This window comes from Ambystoma mexicanum, chromosome 3q (genome assembly GCF_040938575.1).
Source record: "Ambystoma mexicanum isolate Mex_15411 chromosome 3q, UKY_AmexF1_1, whole genome shotgun sequence".
Taxonomy (NCBI): Eukaryota; Metazoa; Chordata; class Amphibia; order Caudata; family Ambystomatidae; genus Ambystoma; species Ambystoma mexicanum.
Genome location: NC_090926.1, coordinates 1106907794 through 1106934550, shown reverse-complemented (window position 1 = coordinate 1106934550; position 26757 = coordinate 1106907794). Strand labels below are relative to the sequence as shown.

The following is a 26757-nucleotide window of genomic DNA, read 5'->3' as shown; positions in this document are numbered from 1 at the left end:
ATTGTCAAAGAAAAAGTGATCACATTATCTTTTGCTGAAATCATATAAAGTTTATTTCTGTACTGCCTTTCATTCATCTTTGATCTCCTTGAAACCATAAAGCATTCTCTGATACCTTATTCCCCTGTTCCTAGTCATAAGTCACCAGAACTGTGCTATTGTAGGATTACCTATTGCTGATTACTGCTCATATTCACAAGTGTGATATCAAATATTAATTTATTATAAAAGTGTGATATATATATTGTTTAATTATTCAATAAACCTTTTCAATTTGCAAAACAAACCTACTTCTTGGCTCAGTGGGGTCAGGGGGATTCTCAGAGAGGGGCGTGATACAAGGGTTCATTATCCAGATTATAACTTGTCACAAAAATATATAAATAAGGGCTTCCCTTGAGCAATCCCAGACAAGGCACTGACTTAGTGGGACTGCTTGATTGGAGTCTTTAACAACTGCTAATACCCACCTTCCTTGGACGGACCACACTTGCATAGACTTCCTTATTCCCACCAACCCCAAACCTAAAAATCTCACCTATGCACCACCTGCCACAACAATAAGTTAAAAAACTCAAAGCAGACAACCTGCGTCTGCACCTCAAAAATCCCTGCCTAGCACCACCTTTCTCTCAGGACCCAAACATACCATTAGCTATCTTTAATGAGACTCTCACCAATGCCATAAACTCTATAGCCCCTCTTGAATTTAAGAAAGAAAAAGAAAAATCATTCCACTGCAACTCATGGTTCTCGGATGAACTCCGAACCCTCCGAACTCAAAAGCGTCAGGCGCTAAAAAACTGGCAAACTGATCCCAGTGACATAAGTAAGAGCCTTTTCAAACAAATAGCCCTCCAATACAAAAAAGCCATTTTAGCAGCCAAATCAAACTCCTTCAATGACAGGATCTCAAAGGCCAACTCCCAAGCTAAAGAATTATTTGCAATCTTTAATGAACTAGTCACTCCCCCAGCTAGCACTGAAGAGATAACTAAAGACAAAGCCTGGTGCGCTAGCATTGAGTCCGCCATGCTCAACAAAATAAAACTCCTACAGAACAAAATCCAAAACTACTGCAAAGCCCTCCCTAATCAAAAAAAGAACCACTCTTCTCAAAACAAGTATTGTAATCCCAATCAAGCTCAATTCACTTTCAGAGACGTCACTGAACTGGAGGTCCTCAATCTCATCAAAAACCTCAAACCATCCCTCTGCAAAGCTGACATCTGCCCGCCCAAACTCATCAAGGAATGCGCTAATGACCTAGCACCCCAGATTACTGCCTTCATTAACACATCCTTCCAAACAGGAACCGTCCCAGACAATCTCAAAGAAGCCTGGGTACGGCCACTCCTAAAAAAGGCCACGCTTGACCCAACAAATCCCAACAACTACAGACCTATAACGACAGTCCCGTTCCTCTTAAAAATCCTAGACAAAGCAGCTCACAACCAGATACAATCATACATAGAAGCTAACTCCATACTAGGCAAAAGACAATCCAGATTCCGTGTTGGGCACGGGACAGAATCCGCCTTATTGGACCTAAAAAATCAAATCTCTCAGATCATGAATAAAAGCAAACCTGCACTGCTCCTCCTACTCGATCTATCATCTGCATTTGACTTGGTAGATCACCAAACTCTTACCCCTCACCTCACCCATGCAGCTCATTTCTCTAAACAAGCAGCATCCTGGATCACATGCTTCCTTGAAGGTAGAGCCATGAAGGTCTACTCGGACAAAGCAAACGCAGACCCCACTACCATCAACTGCCGTGTCCCCCAAGGATCTTGTACAGCCCCCACCCTCTATAACCTCTTTACAAAACCCCTCTTCGACCTACTGGACTCTATGGGTATATCATATACCAACTATGCAGATGATACCCAAGTACTTATTCCCCTATCTGGACTCTATCACCAAGACACCATGACCCTTCACAACACCTATGCCACTATCCAAGCCTGGATGGCAATCAATGGCCTGTGTCTTAACGGGGAGAAGACTGAAATCCTCATCCTTGGCCTAACAAACACTATAACGAAGCTAAGCCGCAAATACGCCAACTTCAATATAGACAACACTACCATCCCTGTATCATCTACCGTCAAGACTCTAGGTGTTCACATTCACGCAAATCTATCGAACAAACAAGTCAGCACCATAGCCTCTGCATCTACATTCAGCACCAAACTCATCAATGCCATTAAACCATACCTATCCACCCCCAACCGCCTGGCCATAGCCAGAGCTACTATAGGCGCCAAACTCGACTACTGTAACGCCCTCTTAGCTGGCACCTCTGCCAAGAACATTCAAAGACTACAAACCACACAAAACAATGCACTCAGAGCCGTGCTGAGCATCCCTAGAAGAGAGCACATATCTCGCGCCAGACGTGAAGCACGTTGGCTCCAGGTCAAAGACCGTATCACTCTGAAAATCCTCACCATCTCACACAGATGTATCTACAAAACCGCCCCAACATACCTATCTGAAGCACTATCCAGGACCACATCCACTCGCCCTACCAGAGTCCAGTACACCAAACAGCTACACTTACCACACATAAAGAGAGCTACAGCTGGAGGTCTAGGCTTCTCCTACATTGCACCAAAACTTTGGAACTCTCTCCCGGCCACCATTAGAGCCGAAACTTCCATCACTGTCTTCCGCAACAACCTCAAGGCCACTTTCCTCAACTAGCCTTGCCCGGGCACCCTTGATTGTAATATAAATGTATATCTATATTGTAACCTGTACATATATCACCAACGACTATATAACTATTTTGTACCCTGTATATATTGCTAATGACTATGTAACTAAGCTTTGTACTGTAACAAGTGCCACGATGTCCTCGGACTGTTGTGCGCTATATAAATACGAATAAAACAAAACAAACAAAGAAGCGCTGCAAGGTAAGGCTGTTCCTAACGGTGTTCTTGTAGGAGCTGAGCACAGAAGAAAAATGCAGGCCTACTGGAGACCGATACGACCACGGTGAGTGTCACGCTGCAGGTGCAGAAAACACAAAGCATGTTTCTCATGCTTTAAGTCAGTGGCTTAAATAGTCTCTGGATATCCCAGGTGTCTCTGGGCTGAACCACACCCAAAAGACTAGAAGGCACATGCAGTTCTGGGAACCGAAATATGTGGGGGCATCCATCTTGTCCCCATCAAAGCACTACAAGTCCAATCCCCAATGTTATCCTGTGGGAGTGAGTGAGTCTGGTGCCACAAGCGCCAAGTCTGACTCCAAGTGGGTCTTTGGAGGGATGGAGAGGCCCTTGAGGGCCACATAGGTGATCGTGGCCTGGCTCCAGCCTGACATCTTGGAGGGCTGGGGACATGAGGGGCAGGAATCATGACACACACACAGACTTACAAATATAGCTTATATGCCTGCGACTTACATGCCCAGAAGCACTTGTCAGCCCCTGCATGTAGCAAAGAGCAAGTCAGGTCGATATTGAAAGAATTCTCTGAAAATGCTTGGAGCGGTCTTTCTAGATCGAATATTTTTATCTATTTATTTACTGCTTAAAGGAAGATGAGCAGCTTTGGACAATCCATTATCATGCAAATGTTATCGTCAGGGCATTAAAGTCTAAGTGCCAGTAACAACACAAAATGAGGGGACACCTAAGCTCCTTAAATAAGTCCATGCTATCCAACAGACTCCCAGGCTGGCATGGTGTGGCTATTTCCCAGAAAGTAATTTCTGGAAACGGTACATGGTTCCACCAATAATCCCTTACCAAACCCCTTGACAACCACAATGAATATTCTGTACAGATTTGCTGGGTTTACAGATCAGGATTATGGGTTTCCAGACTTTTCCTGGCCCGTGGGCATGCGTGAAAAGTCAGGGAATTTTCACGAGAAGGTAAAAAAGGACCAATAATATTAGAATATTCTAAACAGCTCGCAAGTGGTAATGGGAAACCAGATAGCAGCTCCTATCAAAACAGAAGCCAAACCAGAAACCAAATTGGCCACCAGCTTCTAAATGGACTTAGGCTGGCCGACTGACACACCACTTGACCCTGAGAATATTTCTCAATCAGTCAACAGACCAACACCTACAGTACAGGTGCAACGAAAGCTGCCATACAACAGCCAAGGCAACAATGGAAGGGCCTTTAAAAACCAGCCAGCTCAAGCACAGAATGTCAATCCATGGGAGAACTGCCAGCAATCAGCCAACGCTGGCCGATCCCAAGCACTGACACTCAGCAAGAAGAAAAAACAAAGGCGGCCTTTGCAACAGGCATTGGGGTGTTGCTACGTAAGAGAGGTGTGGGGACTGTTGCATCTTTTAAAGGGAAAGGACTTAAGTTTGAGGAAGGGGAGGTTTTTATGAGGAAAGTACAAGGTTTGGTTTATTTTAGGTAAGAAATTGGTGCAGTCACACTGTGTGAGACTACACAACACTTACTTGCTTGGTATTAGGTAACCCACCTTTTGGTACTGTACTACACAGGTTGGTAGTGTGACTGAGCAGCCAGGCCTATCTCAAGAGGGGTAGATGTGAGCTGTAGAGCTGCACCAGTGGAATTCGTAAATACAATTAACATTTACACTCAAGGTTTCAGTTATAAATAGTTATTCATTTATCATCAATTTTAAAATAAGCATTCTTTAAAAAGGCAATTTGTTATAACAATTCAAACATACTTTAAAATTACTTATCAGAATCCAAAACAAGTTAGAGGATAATCTTTGGATATGCTTCACACACAATTCCTACACCCTGGGGTGACTTCAATCACAAGGACAGTAATGGCATTTATATTGTTGCAGAAAGAAAAGGTTAGGGAAATAAAAAGGTTAGAACAGTTTCGCAGCAAATGTGAGGACAAAAGCCTTTCCCAGCAGTAGTGGTATACATCAAGCTTACACCAATGAGGGACAAACAGTATCAAAGTCAATGGACAAGAAGAGTGTCTTCATGGAGCCAGTACAGCTCAATTCATTTGGGACAGTCTATGGATCTGATGCACTTCTTGTATTAAAGTATTGCACAAAGTTAGAGAGTTTCAGAAAATCAATTGTTGGAGCACAAGCTGTTAAGCCTGTGAGAAGGGTGTTGGAATCAACTTGAAAAAACTAAACCAATGCAAGTCTCAAGTGAGAAAAGCTCTGCTAAAGCCAATAAGGTAAGCTCCCCAACCCTAAACGGTGCCTTTGGTTTGAAGAAGAGTGGTCCGTCCAGCTTGAGTTTGTCTTGCTACAGCGGTGCAGACCCTGGTTCCTGAGCCTCAGTCGTGGTCTGGAGGGCTCCTGCAGCGGTACTTGGGCAGATGCCGGCAGCTACAGACTCTTTTCAATTCAGCAGCACATCACGCTTTCAGCGCTTTACAAAAGTAATTCCGTCCGTAGCTTCTCCGTCGAGGTGAAAAAGTAGGTCAGCACAACAGTAGGGCTCACCGGTTAATTCAAAAGTCCAGGAGGTTGCAGCAAGCTTTGTTCATGGTTTCTTCTTCAGATGTTCGTCCAGTGGTCGACTCTGCCTGCAGTCCCAACACCCTTGCCCTTTAAGCAGGTTTTCCATTCATGCACAGCGTAGGCTGTCAATCACACAGCAGGGTAGCTGTCCTAAAAGGACAGCCAGCCAGTCGCCAATCAGGACTAGTTGCATTCAGGCATTCCTAGAGACAAACGACAGGGGTGTTGCGGAACCCTCCCTCACTCACATCCTGTCCTTCCAGACACACTGAAGCCCACCAAAGGCAAGACAAACAAAGGGCCCAAACCTGTCTCAACGTACAGAGTAAAAGCTAAGAATGACCTCACAAACTGAAAATGGAGAACAAAGAAGACAGGGTCCATTTTGACAAAATGTTCCCCATTGGGTGCTGTACTGAAGCTGAGGATTCAACCTGCGGTAGAAAAGAACAATGGTAGGAAAAATTAAACCACTGTCACCAGCCACTTAAAGTAGGGAGGGTAGCATAAAAATGTTACATGTGAAAATAGGCTAAGGGACTACTGAGTAACCCCCTCAGCACTCCACATAAGATGGTGTGTGTTAGACTTACAAAGAGAAAAGGTAAGTAAAGTAAATTTCACTTGACTAGTCTTGGGAACTGTAGTTCACACAAGAAAAGGTAAACCTTAAGAGAAATCCAAAGGGCTTCTTAGTGACACTGCACTGAAGGTGCTGTGTGTCACCATACAAAAAGCAGATGCCTATGGAGTCAGACTCCAAAAATATTGGAAACACAAAATGTAAATCAGGTAAAACGCATGAGAGGGTGAGGTTACAATTAAAAATTCCTAAGTCTAGCAAAACAGCTGGGAGTCTCTACGGTTGAAGGGAATTTACACAGAAATGAAAATTCTCCTTAACAGTTGGAAAGAAGTTTGTGAAAGTGGGAAAAGAAGGAACACTGAAGATGGGGATAGGAGAACGTGGTTTAGAAAACCACTGTGGCTGGATGGAAAACCGAGAGTCGGAAACCAATCAGGAAAGCCCTGTAGACTTTTAAGGGGTAAAGTGTAAACAAAGGAAAATATCTGGTTTGGAAGAGAGATGCTGACTTGGAAATTGGGGAAGAGTTAAGAGTCCAGAATAGAGAGGTTTCATTACTGCAGTGACAGACAGATACAACCTGTAAGAGGTGAGGGGAATCACCTGGAAGAGGAAGTGAGGAAGGTAGCACAGGAGGGAAAGAACATTTTAAGGGAGGTAGAGTATGTTGTTTTGAAGAGAGGGATGGTAACAGCGTGGACAGGGAGAAGAGACATTGTTAACGAGCAGGCAGGTGTGGAGGGGCAGACAGCAAAAAAGAGGCTATAGACTAGGATTTCATCTGGGAGAAGAAAAGACAATATATTCACAGAGAATATTGTTGTTGTGCTGAGAGAAAAGAGGATAACATGAAGTTGGAAGAGTTGGAAGACAGGCGCCATCAATAGAGGCAATGAAGGGTGAAAATCCTAGAGAGGGTGGGAGGAGCTACGACCATCAGAACAAGTAAACAGAAAAAAGAGAGCAACTACCAGGACAGAAAAGATAGGAGGTGCAAGAGAAACACATTGAATCAAGGGACAGTTAACAGGCGAGTAGAGGAACAAGATATCCCTGTTACGCTGAGGGACAAAAAGTCCAGCCCAGAAGTAGAGAGAGCAGGAAAAGGATTGTGGGTGAACCCCGAGAGTAGCCGCAGAAGACATTCAAAACTAGTGACACGCTTCTCGAATGAACCCCATTAGTGCACAATAAAATTTTGCTGAGGCACCAATCTGACATCCAGCATGGCTGGAGGTCTTTGTTAGTCTGTCAGAGCCTCATTGAAACTAGTAGGAAACGGGAGGATCCCACAGCATCTGGTTTCCCAAGAGGTGTTGATCAGCAGCAGGAGAAAGTTTACAACCCTGCTCTGAGGAATGGAGGACTGAAAGAAACCCTTTCCCCTTGACCCTGGAAGGAGCAATGATTCCCTTAGTGAGGAATACACCTTTTGCTTTGATTTTTCCATGTTTTATGGAATTTAGGAGCATTTTGTTTTGCAACCATCGCTTCTTTTGGATTAGATTGACCTGCCTACTGGAACTTTGGTGAGGCTGCCTATTGTTTTAGGAAATCTTTAGCTTAAGAAGGGGAACCATGCTTTGTTGGGAAACTGGCCCTTGCTTTGTCTTATTATCTTAGCATATTATCTGATCTCTTGCAGACCATACCACCTCGACACTTGGGGACGCAAGCATCATGACACTTCTATATTCCAAGTACGTCAGTATCCTGCCAATCATTGGCTCTAGAATTATATATGAACAGGTAATACAACCTCTTCAAATCTTAAGCTTGTATTTGAGTTTCCTTTATGAGAACATTTTGGTAAACCAACTTTCATACACATACTACCGTTTGTTTACCAAACTGATCCATCACACATACACAATGTGCAAAATGATCACGCTGCCACAGCGTGCTCCATTTGCTGCACTGGGTGAACGTTGCGAATACATGTTTTAATCGAATCTTGCATGTTTCACTTAAAAGCAGGGTACAGGTATGCATGGCCACTTGTACCAAAGCCTACCAGCCACCACTGCGGGTTGCCAGTAACATGATATGCATGCCAGTGGCATAGGTGGCTTTGCATGCAGGGAGCATGTGTCACCTGAAGAGGACCTGGCATTCTAAATGAGTTAAGGTCAGTGGCAGCAGGTGAATACTTGTAATGGAGGAGCATTAACATCTCCCATGAATTAACACAAGTGACTGAGCGCTTTAAAGATGCCCAGAGTCATGTAGAGACTGTCTTTAAAATAATGTGTTGAAATGGTTGATTTTACATCACCATATTTAAGAAAATGGGATAAAAGGGCATTTACAATTGATTCTGAAGGGTAACATTAAAACAAAGTTGATTTATTATTGAGGCCGGGGTGTAAAAGGAGGGCTTGCCTTATGAGTGGCGGGCTTTGCTAAGGGGTGGGGGAGGAGAGGCATGCCCTCAAACAAATCATGAGACCCTGCAAACATGAATTTGGGCCACACGGCCTGTTGCTGAGAGGATTTGCTTGCACTCAAGTCTTTACATTGTAAATAAATATTGCTAACTTTAAATAAAACGCTATCTCACTGAGTATTTAAAGAATTCAATTAGGCTATTTTAATGAAAGTGGCAATGGAATGCGGCGGCCCACCAACATTAGCACCAACAGTATGGTCTGTAAATAAGTCACGCATAAGAAATGGGGGGCACATTGAACATGGCTATTTTGCATAAAATCATCGAGCATTTTCTTAACATACGAATGACCAGAATGGTTTATATTAGAACAATATTTGTTATGTGGATTGAAGGTAAAACCTATTTAATCAGTCGCAAAACACTCCCCCTAATGTAAAATGTCTACAAACAATGAAGCATATATACTCATATGGGCAATATTTGTCTTTGGGTTGAAGCCTGAAAGGTAGCTGTGCTTTCATAGTTTAAACATCAATGTCTGCACAGCACTGCAGACCAGAGGCGTTGCTAGGGGGGGGAGGCTAAGGGGGCTATAGCCCCTGATCTTTTGGTTGTAGCCCAGGATAGAATCTCAGGAGCTACAGCCAAAAGGCTAGCTAGCCCCCAGTCCCAACAGTTCTGACATCAGCGTAGCCCCGGGTCTTTTCCAGACCTAGCAACACCCCTGCTGCAGACGGAAAACAAAAGGGTGGATGGAATATTCAGGCTGGACCCAAGGGCACATTGAATATGTTGAGGGGGTCAGGACACCCCCAATCCCCCTGGTAGTTGCGACTATGGCAACAGGAGCGAGGCATCCAGAACTAAACAAGAAGCGTTTGGGGGGACACTCCAACAGTACAAAGGAACATTTTCCGGAGCATTGTCCAATCCATTTTATGTCGTCTATTGCCCACAATATGTGAAAGGATTCTGCCAGTGAAAAAAACTCACTGAACCGATCTCTGCTCCCCTCGAAAAGAGACTTGATCCCAGCTGGACTGCATGCATGCACGCGCACAACTCGTACAACATACACACCATTTTCTTCGCTCGCAGCCATACATCATGCACAGCTCTCATTAACGCACACACCGTAGTTAACATATTTGCATGTGCATATACTGAACTTTTTTTTTTCCCTACATGCAGCCCCGGACTGACTCCAGACGCTGCCTCACACTGGCTTTAGCGCGCCAGGCGAACAGCTAGCAGGGAGAGCTTCTGGTTCCTGTACATGCGCAATGGAGACATAGGGCCACCACCCCGCGGCCCCCAGCTGAGTGGATGTGTATAGAGGTACACGAGTGCTCCCTTTACATATTTGGCCCTGCTGTTCCCCTGCCCGAATCTCTAGTGGACTATGCACATTTTGGGAAGTAAAACAAACGCGATCTTGCATGTCCCACTGGTCATGCATGCAGAGGGACTCTACTTGCGAAAGGAACACTGCATTGCCGTGAACAGCGAAAGCTAGCACAGAAGCACGTCTCTGCAGCTTGCTGCTGTCGAGGGCGAGCTCAGTGTTATCACTGGGGTGGCTTTTCTAAGCCATTATGGGCGGTGGGTCGGCGACCCATTGTGGACAAGTCACACCCAGTAGACAGAGGGTGCACACTGAAAAGCAACACAGCGAGCACACACCCAATGCCAACAAAGAGGGAGCAAGCGAAACATCAACAAAGGAGAGCATAGGAAACAAACACAAAGGTTGCACACAGTGCCAAAAGGTGCAGCGTAACCATTGGAAACTCACGAGACAGAATGTACATATTAAAAGCAGACAAGGCAATCACAATGTACACATGAAAGACGTTTAAACAAAAACGGGAAAGGCACGCAGAATGGCTATGGAGGGAGAATGAGCTGCATCGACCTCACCTTGTCTGTGGTCATTCTCTTGCTGTCACAGAAGCTCTTCAGCAGCTCGGTCACCTTCCTGCAAGGACAAGAGTAGGCCCATAAGCACGTGAAGAGCCTGCACTAGCAGAACCTTTCAAAAAAGTGACATTTTCAGAGCTGTATAGGAAGTTCATTCACTGATGAAATATTACGCATACTTCAGAGCTGCTATTTTGATTTAAAGGTTTATGTAAAGTTTACAATAAGACACCTTACTTAATAATCACATTCAAAGTAAATAGAAACATGTATATACTAAAATTCATCAAAGTTCATCATGAATTTACAAAATAAGACATGCATAATTTACCATAATAGCATTTCTGATGATTTTATCTGCTTAGATTCACATGCTGTTCATATAGTCCAACATCTAGTGGTAATCACAGAGTATTTGTCTTCCTTTCGAGGATCGAAACGTCGACATGGGCATGCCTGTAACACTATCCCTAACGTGACGTGTAGTGTACTCAAAGTCCCTCACGCGTCGAGGTCCCTCCGATTGTGTTTTTTCTGCCGTGAGGGACAGTGGTCGACGTGAGTGGGAGCGGTCGGGAGCGGTGCTCCTCTACTTTTTTAAATTACGTGTTACAGCTCCTATACTTTTATTTTAAAAATAAACCATTCCGCAATGGTTTCGCTTTAAAATGAAAGTATAGGAAGAAGTTGAAACGTGCACTTTCAGTGCTCTGCACTGAACATTCCCTTAATCAGCAGGTGCAAGTGTTTGAGGGTTTGTATTGTGTGTGGGAGGGGTGTGGTGATGGGGTTTGTGGGGAGTGAGGGCAGGCCAGCAGGGAACATAGTTCCACTACTTCTTTTTGTACACTTCGACCACTGGTGAGGGAGCCTTATGACCATTGTGAGTGAGTACAGAAAGAGAGTGGTGTAAGATGTCTATGTTCCTTCCACTCCAAAGGGGGAGGAAGAGTGGGTGCATGTGAATCTAAGCAGATACAATCATCAGAAATGCTATTACGATAGGTAATGCATGTCTTCTGCTGCTTGTTAATCTGCTTAGAATCACATGCTGTACATAGACTAGCGAGCAGTACCCAGAGATGATGGTGGGATGTGTAAAGGAACAGTAGCATAGAGATGTTTTAGCACCGCTTGTACCACCTGAGAATCAGACCTAGATTGAGTATCCAGGCAGTAGTGTTGTGTAAAGGTGTGCCGAGAACTCCAGGTTGCTGCTTTGCAAACGGACTCAAGAGGAACATTTGCAATGAATGCTATGGAAGCCCCTGAGTAGAGTGTGCTCTAGACTTGAAGGGCAGATCTCTCTTGGCAAGAGTGTAGGACAGTGGGATGCAGTTTACGATCCACTTTGAAATAGCTGATTTAGAGACAGGGTTCTCTTCTTTGCCAGCTGCCACAGAAATGAAAAACTGGTTCATTTCCTGGTCTTGTCTTTTCCAGATAATAGATTACTGCTCTCCTCACATCAAGTGTGTGGCAGCTTCTTTCTGCCACGTTAGTGGGGTTCTCGAAAAAGGTGGGTAGTTCTACTGATTGGTTCACATGGAACTTCGAAATAAATTTAGGAGCAAATTGTGAGTGCGCAGGACCACCTTATCTTTGTGAATTGTGACAAATGGGTCTTGAACTGAAAGGGCTTGCAGTTCACCAACTCTCCTTATTGATAAAACTGCCACCAGGAAGGCGGTTGCTTTAAGGCTAGCCTTATGCATAGGTTCAAAAGGAGGTCCCATTAGTCTAGTCAGTACAACGTTCAGGTCCCATCCAGGAGTTGGGTTGGAGATCAGGAGAATAATTCTTTTTACCCCCTCCATAAAAGCATTGATTACTGGAATTTTCCACCACAAAACTTTCTTTTGGGACATGATGTAAGCTGAAAGTGCAGCTAAGTGGACATTTAAGGTATTGAGAACCATGGCTGTATTTAATAGGTAAGTTAGGTACAGGACAATATGTGTTGGTGAGCATTCAATAGGATTGATGCTCTTGGCTTTGCACCAGATGACAAACCGTTTCCATTTGCTGGAGTAGCAATGTCTGGTGTTTGGTTTTCATGCTTCTCTAAGTATGTCCATGCATCTTTGAGGAAGTTGGAGGTGTCCCAACTCTATGACCTCAGGAGCCAGGCTGCTAAATTGAGAGTTTGCAGGCATGGATGAAGTGTTTCCCCCCTGTCTTGTGACTACATGTTGTACAGGCATGGCAGCTTCCTCGCAGGGGAGACTGACATTGCCATCAGATGAGAGAACCAAGGTTGGCAGGCCCACCAGAATCATCGTGACTGGTTCCTGGTGCATCTTGTGCACTGTCTTGTTTAGTAGGGGAGTCGAGGGGAGGGAGGGAAGCGTAGACAAATTTCCCTGACCATATAATCCAGAGTCTGCTCCCCTTGGAGCGGTCTGTGGGTACCTGGAGGCGTAATCTGGGCATTGTGCATGTGCGATCTCCAGAGTTGCGAACAAGTCGATCTCTGGGAAGCCCCAGTCTGCAAAGACGTTGAGAACAATGTCTTTGTGTAAACGCCATTCATATCTACGGGTAGTGAGAAGTCTCTGCTGAGCATGTCCGCCAGAAGATGGAGTTCCCCTGGAACATGGTGTGACAGAAGGAACATCTTGTGTTTGAGAGCCCATTTCCATATGTTATGTGACAGTTTGGATAGCCCTGGAGAGTGTGTGCCCCCTTGCTTGTTCAGGTAATACATAGCTGTGGTACTGTCCGTGAGGACTAGGCCACTTTCCCTGGAGGTGTGTTTGAAAGGCCTTCAGGGCCTTGAACACTGCTAGCAGTTCCAACAGGTTTATGTGGTTGGATGGTACTGCTGGAGACCAAACGCTGTGCGCCGTCTGATGAAGGAGGTGAGCCCCACACCCTGTCAGAGATGCGTCCGTGGTGAGAGTGGCTTCTACTGCGGGGGTGGTGAAGGTCTTCCCCTGGCTGGGGTCTAGGCTGGACTTTTTCTCGTTGATCGTGAATCCCAGGCTGAAGAGGAGATCTACTATCTTCGAAGCATGTTCCGTACGAATCCCCTGTTATTAACCAGTCATCGAGGTAAGGATAGACTGGAATGGACTACCTGCGCAGGCGAGCCACTACTACCACCAATACCTTCGTAAACACACTTGGAGCTGAGGCAATGCAGAAGGGAAGAACTTTGAACTGATAGTGCTTGTTCACGATCATGAACTTTGGGTTCTTTCTCTGCGCTGGCAACATTGAAATACGAAAGTATGCATCTTTCGTATCCAGTGTTGCCATGTAATTCCCCTGCGTCAACAGCAGGATTACTTCCTGCAATGTTGTCATTCTGAACTTTTGTGGTTCGACAAATGTGTTCGCTGGGTGCAAGTAACACTGGGCACATGGTGAGATCCTTTTTGGGGTAGAAGGAAGTACACGGAATTAATACCCTCATTTACCTGATGAATGGGCAAGACATCTATGGCATCCTTTTCCTGAAGGATCTGCACCTCTTCCAGCAGAATCTGCAGGTGTGCTGGCGATAGGTGTCTGATTCTTGGTGGACGGTATCGAGGTGGCCAGTGTAACTTGATACAATAACCATAGGTGACGGTCTTGAGCACCAACTGGTCTGAAGTGATCCCCTCACATGCGTGAAGAAAAGAGGTTAAACATCCCCCGACCGGGAAGGCATGGGAGGGGACCCGGACTGGCGAGTCATTTCGGAGCGGAGGCCGGGGAGCCTCTTGGGGTGGAGTTTCTGCTCCTACCTTTGCCTCTTCGTTTCCCCCCTCTGCTGGTATTGGTTGTTGGCAGCTGTGCGGAGGACTATGGGGTACCTCCTGTGCCATACTGTTGTGTGGAGATTGTGAAAAAGACTGACCGCGAAAGGAACGTCAAGAGTTTCCCTCCCCGTTGTTAAGGTCTAGCAATGATCTGATTAAGAGACTTAAGAGTCTTGTGCTCTTTTCTCACCGTCTCCAAGGCATCATCCACAGCTTTGCCAAACAGATGTGTCTTCCACAGGTTTGTTTATTAAGGAGGCCTGTGTTTCAGGCTTAAACCCAGAGTTCTTAAATCAGACATGCCTTTTGAGAAGAGTACCCTGGGCCAGAGTTCACCCGCCGTCTCTGCTGCATCCAATGTATTTTTTAGGATGTAGTGGGTCACCTGTTTTCCTTCCGAGACAATCGCCAATATGCATGATCGCACTGGTTCAGGGACTTCTTGGAGGCCTTCCTGAAGCAGATTCCACTGCACATCACTATAACTCGCAAGAAGCGTTGTATTATTATCAATTCTTGTTGAATATGCTGCCGAAGTGATAATGCGTTTGCCAAGGTCGTACAATTTTTTGCAGTCTTCTGCAGTAGATAGTGGCACCCCAGCCTTCTTCCTAGTGGTAGTGACAACCAGGGAATCTGGGGTGACATACAACGTGTCAGAAGGAGTGGGGCGAAACAGTTTCCTAACCCAGGGTTGACAGCCCTTGTAAGGAAAGGGGACAGCAAAGAAGGTGCGAGGTGCTTCAGGATGGAATTTAGCAGGGGATTGCCCGACTTGTGGGTTTTTTCCTTCAGAATGTCCTCAACAAAGTCAGTGTCTTGAACAGCTTCCTGTGTGGCAATTTGGAAATGGTCTGCAGCCCTTAGGAGTGCATTAAAAGCCATCTGATCGTCAATAGTCTATGCCTGCCTCTGCAGAGGCGAGGAGGGAGGATCCAGACAAATGGCATCTGGGTCAGGAGTTGGAGAGGGGGAAAGCCAAGGTGCTTCCTTTACAGGCTGACCTCGACCCCAATCTGGGCACTGGCCAGGTGTGTCCGGCCCAAAAGGATTGTCTTCCTGGCGATAGGGATACTCAGACCTCTTCAGGTTCAGAGAACTCAAAAATGTCTTCCTGTTGAGTTTGGCTTGAAAGCGTCTGCCCCATTGGTAAACTAGGGGAGGAATCTTCCACCCTAGGTCTCTTAGGGGTAATAAACTTTTCTGAGAAGTCTACAAACTGTGATAGTTTGTCCATATAACTCTCAAACCTCACTCTGGGGTCCACAAGGATGAACCAGAGGGGTCAGGAGGGGGAAAGGCTCTCCAGGAGGAAAAGGGTCCTTTAAAAGGAAGGGCCTTATGAGAAAGCCTTAGAGAGGGGCTGGGACCCCTTCAAATACTCCTCTCCACAAGATGGTGTTCTTTTTGGTCTTTCACCGCCGAAACAATAGCTGCAAGTCTCTTGTGTCGCTCCGGTGGATGAGGGAAATTCATGGGCCATTGTGGTTTTTGGCTCTGCCAAAACCTTTGGGGCTGACGCGCTCTTAAGACGGCGTGTAGGCGCTTGTGTGTTTTTAATTTTTTAATTTTATTTTTTAGAAGAGATGCCTTTGTGGGTGGAATGCCCGGACGCATGCCGAGAAGGCAGATGGGAGGGCGGCCGATCGTGAGGATCGGTAGATGCGGCCAAAACTTTCAGCGGGCCTGTTGGCATCTGATAATTCCTCGACGTAGCTGTTGAGGGAGCTCGTGGGGATGTATGTTTAACCATTGATGGTGCGGATGTGTTCTTGTCGCCGGGGTGTTTTCTCCCCATAGAAGTGCCGATGGCCTGTCTGTCAGGGCTGGGCAACTAGGAACCGGACGGTTCAGCATAAAGATCTATGACCTCCACATCAGAGCCATGACTGCCGCTAGAGTCCTCGTCACTCTCTGCGACATCACCTACGGGGGAACCACACTCGGCCTGCATCGCGTACGGCACACACCGTTTTGCCACCTATCTTTTAGCGTCTTTGGATGAAAAAGCTTGCAAGACTTGCAGGATCACTCATCGTGGACACGAGGTAAGCACCTATTGCACTTGCGTTGGGTGTCCTTCCAAGGGTATTTTCCGTCACAAGACGGACACAATTTAAACAGAGTCCTCCCCATAGCAGACGTATAGTGCGGCAGCCAGACCAGAAAGGGAAAGAGGGGAAAAGGGAATGCATTCTCAGAGAATCAAACCACAGGGCCCCACTCTCCTTACTGTATAGGCCTGGCCGGAGGGCCAAAGCCAAGCGGTCAACAGCGTCTCGACCGATGCTCCAGTCGCCGAAAGCAGTGGACGTCTTCAGTATAGGGGTCCACGAAGTAGCCGTCTAAGATGAAAGTTGAAGACTAGACGACCATCGGTCGTGGGACAAAGAAATTACTGAATTTGCAATATATCTTCTTCGAATTCCGCATAAGGCACCCAACTAGTTGGGCAGAAAAAATTATTTGAGGGACCTCGACGTGTGAGGTATTTTGGATACACTAAACATCATGTTAGGGATAGTGTTACAGGCACGCCCATGTCGACGTCCCCTTTCGATCCTCGAAAGAAAGATGCAATACTCTGCGGGTTACCACTAGATGTCAGACTATATGCACAGCATGTGATTTTAAGGTATGGAGTATGGCAAGTATGGAGAACAGAGAAGCAGAGGAGAGTGTTGGAGGTGGCCGTGCTTAGGCGGTGCGCGGCCTGATGCTTGCATCTAGTGTAGGGTGCTTTCCTCGAACGTCCTGGGAAGGGAGCAGCCTGCGTTGGCGAGTGTCGGCAAGCCCTGCGACTTCTCCCTCATTGTACGTTCAACCATATCTGACTGCGTTGCCGGCAGCGAGGAGTGTTGTGCCACACACTTTTCTGAAGTTACCTGGAGCCCCCAACTCCTGGCATTCTGCCACAGAGCCGTCTGTCTCCAGATGTCTTTAGCCGGCAGCCTGTGGCTCAGCTTGGAGGGAGGTCTGTACAGCACCACAGTGTGTCCGTTCACTGCTATGAAGACACAGGGCTCAATATGCGGGTAAGGGTTTGCTGTTCTTTCACTCTCCTCGTAATTTTAATTTGTGTTCGTGCTTCGGACTGCTGGTCTGTTTTGTGTAAACAGCCTCTAAACAGTCATGCCCATTACAAAGTTTTGATCTCTGCTCAGCTTGGACCAGGATATTATCCGATCTCTAGAAACAGATTTGGGTTCCACACCGGTGCCACGCAGCGCTCAGATGGATGGGGGGGCAGGGTGGACTTTGTGGCTCACTCGTTAGACTCACATCAACCGGAATGTCATGGGAAAAGCAGTCGCCTCTCTAAGGTCTTAGCCCCAAGTATAAAAAGGCGACAGAAGTCACAGGCAGAACAGCGCCTACTCTCTGATCTTCTGGTTGAAAGTAAAAACCTTAGCTTTGATCTTAAGAACAGTGCTAGGGTGGTAAGTCGTTTTACAAAGGTAGCGGGCGCCCCTCTCTCGCAAGAACAGACATGATAACCTGTTCAGTGGTTATTAACCACTTGAGAGTTCGCAGCCACTGCTTTTACTCATTGTGCCTTTCACAGATGGGAAATATCCATTTGCATATCAGTCTTTGTCCTGCCCGGGGCAGTCCAGCACCGAAATACAATGGCAATTCCAATCTGAACGAGAGTACCACCAGCAACCCCATACATGTGTTTCACCCTTGTTGGGGATCATCAGTGAGGTGAAGCCGATGCCTCTCTAAGCACAGTGAGAGGGAGACCACGTCTGGTTGCCCCCAGGAAACCTAGGGTTACCAATCCCAGGTTCCTTAAAAAATAGTTTTACAAAGGTAGCGGGCGCCCCTCTCTCGCAAGAACAGACATGATAACCTGTTCAGTGGTTATTAACCACTTGAGAGTTCGCAGCCACTGCTTTTACTCACTGTGCCTTTCACAGATGGGAAATATCCATTTGCATATCAGTCTTTGTCCTGCCCAGGGGCAGTCCAGCACCGAAATACAATGGCAATTCCAATCTGAACGAGAGTACCACCAGCAACCCCATACACGTGTTTCACCCTTGTTGGGGATCATCAGTGAGGTGAAGCTGATGCCTCTCTAAGCACAGTGAGAGGGAGACCACGTCTGGTTGCCCAAGTCGTCCTTCACCCTCCTTTATCAATGAACAGCATCAAGCACCGGAAACTATGGCAGAACTCGGTGGGGAAAAACTTGATCTATTACGTGGCCGGATAGCTACAACTCAGCAAACAACGGGGAAGCATATGGGAATCAAGACACCAGAAAATCCTAATAGGGGCGGGGTATACATAAGGCACCCGTAAATTGGTTGCCCTACAAGGTCCGGCTGCTGCAGGACTGAACGGCCTGTGAAAACTGAGGATTTGCAGCCTTGGGTGACCTCTGCCTGTCACACACTTCTAGTACCAACACTGTCAACTCTGCAAAAGCCTTTAAAATCAGGTCTGTATTGAATACATAAATTCTCTCAGACCTCATTTAGTCATCATGGAATGCACCAGGAATGTCAAACAGATTCGAACGATATTGTCCAGCTGGTATTGGCCTTGCAGGAGAAAGCAGTTGCTCTTGTCCCGTGTTCTGTGGCTGAAGGACCAACAGAGGGTATTTTCCACGCCATTAAGTCTGCTGCCTTACCGGCTTACACACAGTATAAGGATCCACGCCACAAGAAACCATCTATGGCAAAAGTTACAGACCCTAATCTCAGGAGTTTTGTTCTGGATCCCCATAATATAATGATCACCAATGTCGAGAAACCAGGTCAGTTCGAAACGAGGGAGGCTCTTAAAAACAAGATTTTAGCCTGGTTCAATTTGAAGGTGGCCCCAAATTGCATCAGATTGCAGGACTTTAGGGTACTTTGGAAGATCCAGATTGAGAACTGGTGCAGCTCAGACAACAGAGTGTGTTGCAATGGGCTATGGCTCCAGCAGTCTACCTTTGTTCCTGCACAGAATAGCCAATTTGAGTCATTTATCCCCGTACTGTAAGCTGAATATTTTTATGAACTGACCTGTCCCAAGTACTCTGATTTGCTGGCCTCTGTTGATTTTTGATTTGCCTCTCTACAATCCAAAATTAGTGTGGGAGGCGGTCCCAGCAGCTTATGCGTGTATTGGATTAGAATCTTTATCCCTCAGTACATGTGCTGCATTATTATGTTTAGAAATGTTTTTGTGCTATTAGCAAATGTTTGTAGTAATAGATGTTATGACGTGTAGCGTCTGGCCCTACCCAATGTCTCTCATTATCTCGATTGTTAAGTATTTGCTGTTGGTCCCTCGGTTACTTTTTGGTTTGTCTGTGCTTCTGCGTTGTTTGTTACCTGTATGTTTACCTGTATGTTTTGTTATGCGCCCTGATGCCTGAGAGGTTTTGGCGCTTTATAAACATAAAAATATTTTTTTAAAAAATAAGCAGATTAACAAGCATCAGAATCAGCATTATACAATTATAAAAAGTTGCTAATACACCTGGACCACCAGACAACATGCAAGGGGTTGCGCAAACAAAGAGCAATCAAGGAAAACGCCTGGCGGAGGACACATCGACAGGCACTACTAGCCTGTGGCCACTTCAGTCAACAAAGTCACCTGAGCATTGAGCAAACATTTTGGGAGTTCTAGCATAGATGAGGGTTGTTGGAAATGAATTGTCGCAGAATCAGAGAGAAGTTAATATCACAGCAGTAACAGGCTGCAGTTAGTTCTATAGACTCGACCAGGACTCCAGATCAATTGCTTCGATTAGGTGGGAAAAGCATTTGCTCACTTCAGTGGAAGTGGCTTTATGTTAACATGGACTTTCAGAATGAGCCATGCGAACTGATTCTAAGAGGTCATCCTGTTCTGGTTAACAGGAAAAGGGTCTGTTAGGGAGAATTCTCATTTTTGTGCCAATTCCCTTCTACCTTAGAGACCACCAGCTCTTTTGCTGGACTTTAGGACTTATTGTTATCCAGGAGTGAGTGAGACCTCTCACTCAATCATGTTTCTTTATCTGATTTGGACTCTTTTTCTTTTGGTTTTGGCATCTTACAAACTTCATAGGCATCATCCTTTGTATTGTGACACACAGCACCTTCAGTGCAGTATCACAGAGAAGTCCTTTGATCTCTTTTAAGGGTTAAATACCTTCTCTTGGATAAACTACTGTTTCCCAGAGTAGTAAAGTGAAATTAACTTTACTTACCCTTTTCTCTTTGTAGACCCATCACAGCCCATTTTACGTGGAGTGCTGGGGGGTTACTTAGTATCCCCTTTGTCTACATTCTCATGTAACATTTTTATGTTACCCTCACTACAATTAATGGCTGGTGACAGTGGTTTAAATGTTCCTACCATTGCGCGTTTTTACAGCAGGCTGAATCGTCAGCTGCAGTATTGCACCCATGGGTGCCCATTTTGTCAAAATGGCCCAGTCATTTTTCACCTGCCTCTGGCTCCAGCGTGTCTGGCAGGGTAAGAAGCGAGGGAAGTTCCCGAAACGCCCTGTGCTTAGTCTCCTTGGTTACAGGAATGCACCCAAAGGTGACTGGAGGACAGCCACCCTGCTGGGTGTGTGACAGCTAGGCTCCGAATGAATGGGAGAGGCTGCATAAAAGGTGAGGTCTTTTGCAAGGAAGGCAGAGTCGACCACTGGACGAAGGAACTGAAGGAGAAACTGGAAGAGAAGCTTGCTGCACCCTCTTGGACCATTGATTTGCCTGGTGAAGCCCTGCTGCAATTTTTTGATCGACTAGAGAAACCCGGAACGAACAACTTCTTCCTTATGTTGGTGGGACCAACTGACTCCAAGATTAACTTAACTGGAACCCCCCCTCCCTGCTGGCTGTACTTCTTCGCTGCTGCTGGAACAGAGTGACAAGGGACAGGAGCACCAGGAACTAGTGCATCGTCTTTAAGCCGGACTCGAGCTCCAGGAAGATCCCGAGGACCCTCTTGAAGCAATGTGAGCCAAGCCTGAGCCACCTCAGAGTGCTTAACCCCAGAAGCAAGGGAGCCCACAAGCTGTCCAAGAACCGCAGTGGTGCCATTTGCTGGTAGCTGAAACCGAGAAGTGCCGCTGATCTGGAGTAAGCCCATTGCTGCAGCCGACCTCCACACCGTAGTGCAGGAGTCCCCAGACGTCCTCACGATGTCCCCACGACTGCGGCCCAGGAACACAGGATCTCCATGAATGCAACAAGAGCAGAAGCCAGCTGGATCCTTTTTCTTCAGAACTAAGGTACTGTCTAACTAGAGGTACTTGCCTCTTGTGTGTAACCTGCTTGCTCTCACTGTATGCTTGCACTAGCTGCCCTTTGCAGAGTTGCATGCATCATTGCTTTTCACAATCCTCCCAACTTCTGGCCCAACAGTGATTCTTTTCTACAAGCTCTCTATATAACATTGTGCAAGACCTTTGTGCTATCCTCAAGAAGTGCCTCTGCTCCCCTAGACTTTATTCAATTGACATTGGCTGTCCTTGCTCCCTGCAGACTCTTCTTACTCTCAAACTTTGTTTTTATCTGTCCCTCAAAAAAGTCATATATAAAAGTTACTTGTAAATCTGGGAAAGGGTTAACCTATACTTCATTGGGGGATTGCAAAGTACTTACCTGTTGAGATAACTTGTTAACCTTCGTATCTTTCCCTAACCTTTTCCTTTTTCCACAATCTCAGTATTGCACTTAAGTGTTAAAGTGATATATCAATGTCCACACTGCCCTAGTAATTGAAGTCACCTCAGGGTGTAGGAAGTGTGACATCCCAAAAGGGCATCTACTTACTTAACGGAAACTGAAGGAGTGTATTCTATTGTTGCATATTGTCCTTTCCAAAGAAAGCTAATTTTAAAACTGACTGTTGAATTAATAAATCAGTAATTTAATCGGAAACCTTGAGTATAAAAATTATTTGAATACTTGTCACTGTGAATCTCTATGTTGCACCTCTACAGCTTACATTGACCCCGCTCCCCCTCCTGAAATAAGTCTGGCTGCTCAGTCACTCTACCAACATGTGTAGTACAGGCCTATACCAAAGGTTGGGTTCCCTCTTTCCAAGAGGACAAGGCTGGTATAGTCTCCCACAGGGTTACTACATACAATCTTGCCTAACATGGTCCCTAAGGTTTAGCCAAAATATGAAGGTTACTGAGCACTAAGGCTTAGCAGACTGTGGGTGGTGACAAGGACACTCTTAATTTAAGATAGACAGAACATAAAAAAAGGCAGTAATATTTATTCGTCCTTGAACTGACTTATCAATTAAAACCACAGGTTGATAAACTACAAAATATACACTTAACATCCACGTCGGGGTGCTCTGGCTACAGAGCACCAACTTATTTTTCACATAGATAGTTTGATAGAACACTAATATAGTAAACCAAGTGAAGAAAACAAACATATGTTAAACCAGTTAGAAAATGGGCAAGTCATTCAAAGAGTACAAAACACAATACATATCCTTTTAAAAGATATGTCCCTATACTTAAAAAGTCCTTCCCTTGGTAAAGGAGATGGGGTTTAGTACCTCAAGTACAAGTCACAATGTTAACTCTTTAAAGGGAGCTAGGAGTCTTAAGAAGGCTGGACAAGTGTTGGCAAAGCAAACATCTAGGTGTACATTACTCAAGTAGTGAAGAACACATCAAGCAAAGTTCTTAAGTGGCACTCTTCCAAAACCACCATCTTACTGGAAGTCTAGATGGGGGAATCCTTGGCCAGAAGTCCACGGATCAAGACCAGGCAATGGAGAGGTAGGATTAGGACTTTTCACTTTTCACCCATTACAACCTAAGGGGAAAGAGGGTCGGGAGGGGGTAGAAACAGGTATCTTAACTCACCCCTTTCACTCATTTTCTGTCCAATACCCTTTTGGGGCTTCCAAATCCACTGGACCCACTTACTTTGCGTCTTAGTTACAGTTGGAGTGGCCCAGAGCCATGGTACAAAGGTCACGTTCAGCATCGACATTTAGGTTCAGCTACTCGATGGTACAGCACTCTGGTGAGACGGTTCCTGACACTGAACAGGTGGACGACCCTGGTGCAATGAAGAAAGGACCACCAAGATGAGGAAGACCCCTGAGTAACCGCAGGACATGATGCAGGTGGGAGATCATGATCAGACGGAGGAAGTTGACCCTCGAAGCAGCAACAAAGAAGCTGGGCTTGCAAGGCACCTCTTCATATTGGTGAGCTGCAACTTCAAAGGCCAGCCTCTTGACTCACTAGTCGAAGCTCTGTGGAGTCCCAAGTCAAAACTCGGGACGGCGCCAATGCAGTGAGGTAGCCTAGGTCGGAGCTGGTCAGTCCACAGGGTGATCCGGCGAGACTTCCAAAGGCTTCCAATGTCAGGATCGTAGAGCAGGTGACTGGTTGTTCCTACTGGTCCACATGTTGAAGTACCGATGAAGGCCTTCAGGAGATCAAAATTAGCAGGGCTTTGCCAGGACGGTTGCTGCAGACAATTCTAGAGTTGGCTGCAACACTGATCCATGGTGCTTCATCAGAAAGCTCCTCTTCGAAGGGGTCTTTGCTCCAAAAGAAATTAAGAATGGCTGCAGAAGTCCTTGAGCTGGAGTTACTCCCAAGCCAGCTAATAGTAAGGATCTTCACCATTCAAATGTGATAAGGGCAGTGAAAAACAAACAATTTCATTATGGAGGACAGAGCCACGTGCACTGATATCCATAGCGACTGATCAGTGCCCCCAAAACAAATGCCCTGAAAAAGGTAAGTAAAGCAACATGGCTTTAGTTACTTTCATAGGTCAGGATAGTTTAAAAACAGCAAAAGGTTTCTGGGTTCAATATTCTATAGCGTAGTATGTGGGGACCCTTCTATGGAATTGATTGTGGATGCATTTCAACTGAACAGGCATCAAGGTCATCCAAAGAACAGCCTTATAACTGCAAGATACTACTTTGAAATGGGTTAACTTCTTCCCCTTTAAAAGGAAGCGGGTGATCACTCTGTTAACTTTAAAGCCTTACCACTGGAGTGCCCCACAGGGGGCTGCTTTGCACTGCTCTTCTTCAAACAATTCCTTCGGCCAATGGTCAAGATCGGGAGACTTACAGCATAAAGGGCTTTACCTTTTATGACAAACATTACCAATGCAAGATGCTTCTAAGGCAGACATCTTGGATGTCTGGCCAGTTCGATCATCTCAGATTGTCCATTTCATCCCAAATTGTTCCACAAACAAATGGCAGACAGATATATCCATGCTATTCTTTCCTAAGCAATAGGTGATTAACTCACATCTAAGCAGCTGCTTCTTGGCGTATCTGACAAATTCCAAATGATTGTCGTAAAGCCACTGGACAGCAGTTGTATACTACATATTGGTCAGTGGAATGCATGTCTATTTAAAAACTGGGTTCCAATAAAAATAGCAGTAGTAAAAAAGAAGCAGCATTGATTGGCTTATATATGGTCATTGGCACCCTTTATTAAGGTACGAACACGACTCTCAAGCTATTTGCCATCAAAATGCCCCCATCCGTGCACTACACCGTGAGAGGGACTGTGCATGTAAATGCTGCAACTGCACTTTGTTAGGATAAAAAACAAAATGATCGACAAAATAATTAACTGTGTTAGATGCTTCACAAAAGGAGCATTTGTTAGGTTAGGATGAGAACGTCCACATGCCAACATGGCCGCTTTATTTGCTATAGCCAAATACCCCTGTTGTATACGAGGAGGGATACACCCACTTCAATACATCTTCCACTCTAGGTAAGGTGGCGAGAATGTACAAACCAAAGGACATCTGGGATAAGCAGTGACATATATATATCAGATCAAAATGGCTAACCTTACAGAATAGTAGGTACATCAGAGTTATCTTCATTTCAACAAGATCTGGGGTATCTTTCGCTCCTTCCAAAGTCATTATGGGACAGTTACAAATATTTCACAAGCTCTGCGAATTATTTAACCATGTAGAGGGAGATTGACTTTCTGCAAAGCGTTTGATCCACTAATGGTTTTAACACCTGGGAGGGCATTAACTGGGCAATGGAATGGCTGTACCATGTTTACAGCTGTTCGATCCCCTCCTTGAACAAATATTGTATGTGTATGACATGCATTACTTACCGTAATAGCATTTCTGATGATTGTATCTGCTTAGATTCACATGCTGTGCATATAGTCCGACATCCAATGGTAACCGCGGAGTATTGCATCTGGTCTTTCGGGGACCGAAAGGGGACGTCGGCATAGGCATGTCTGTAACACTATCCCTATCGTGACTTGTAGTGTACTCAAAATCCCTCACGCGCTGAGGTCCCTCAGATTGTATTTTTTCTGCCATGAGGGAGCCCAAGGCTATAGTGAGTGAGTACATAAAGAGAGAAAGTAGTAAGACGTCTATATTCCTTCCACCCTGAGCGGAGAGGTAGGGAGGGCCCATGTGAATCTAAGCGGATACAATCATCAGAAATGCTATTACGGTCAGTAATGCATGTCTTCTAATGCTTGTTAATCTGCTTAGAATCACATGCTGTGCATAGTCTAGCGAGCAGTACCCGGAGTTGGAGGTGGGTTGTGAGAAGGATCAGTAGAGAAAAGAGGTCTTAGTACTGCTTGTCCCACCTGAGAATCAGTGTCTAGGCAATAGTGTTTTGTAAAGGTGTGTACAAAACTCCAGGTTGCCGCTTTGCAAATGGACTCAAGGAGGAACATTTGCAATGCATGCTCTGGATGCCCCGTGCCCAGAGTAGAATGTGCTCTAGGCTTGAAGGGTGTTCTCTCTTAGCAAGAGCGTAACACCTTGAGATAGCTGATTTAGAGACAGGATTCCATTCTCTACCAGCTGCCACTGAAACAAAACATCGGTTTGTTTTCCTCAGTGGTTTAGTTCTTTCCAGGTAGAACATGACTGCCCTGCGCACATCTAGTGTGTGTAGGCTTCTTTCGGCCATGCTAGTAGGATTCTGGGAAAAGGTAGGTAGTTCAATCGATTGGTTCACGTGGAACTTCGAGATGAATTTATGCGCAAATATGGGGTGAGTGCGCAGAACTACCTTATCCCTGTGGACTGTAACAAAGCGGTCTAGAACAGAAAGTTCCTGTAGTTCGCTAACCCTTCTAATAGAAGTGATAGCCACTAGGAAGGCCGTTTTATAGGTCAGGTCTTTCAGACTTGCTTTATGCAACGCTCAAAGAGAGCTCCCATGAGCCTGGTCAAAACCACATTTAGGTCCCATCCAGGAGCTGGGTGAGAAATGGGAGGATAAATCCTCTTAACCCCTTCCATAAAGGCTTTAATCACCGGTATCTTCCACCACGAAACTCTTTGTTGTGATGTGGTGTAGGCTGACAGAGCAGCCAGATGAACCTTTAGGGAATTGAAGATTAACCCAGTGTCCAACAGATGGGTTAGGTACAGCACAATGTGTGCGGGTGAGCAATCGATGAGACAGATGACAAAACGTTTCCATTTGCTGGCATAGCAATAACATGGAAGGGTCTCAGGTTAGGAATGGGAAGGAGTTGGATATGACATCTCATGTTTTAGGAAGGGTCTCAGGTTTGGTATTAGAAGGATCACCCTACCAGCTCAGTTGAGATACTCTGTAACCCTGAGCAACTTCAAGAAGGACCTAAAAACCTTCCTTTTTAAGTAGTAGTACACAATCCT

At 45.6% G+C, this 26757-nt stretch overlaps 1 protein-coding gene across 3 annotated transcripts in view; it reads right to left on the bottom strand.

The window, feature by feature from the left end:
- Nucleotides 1–26757, bottom strand: part of STXBP2 (syntaxin binding protein 2) — a 669892-nt gene that overhangs the window by 323803 nt on the left and 319332 nt on the right. For all 3 annotated transcript variants that reach the window (XM_069603863.1, XM_069603862.1, XM_069603864.1), the window contains exon 11: nt 10356–10413. In XM_069603863.1, coding sequence (XP_069459964.1) covers nt 10356–10413 — 58 coding nt within the window. The remainder of the gene's footprint in view (nt 1–10355; nt 10414–26757) is intronic.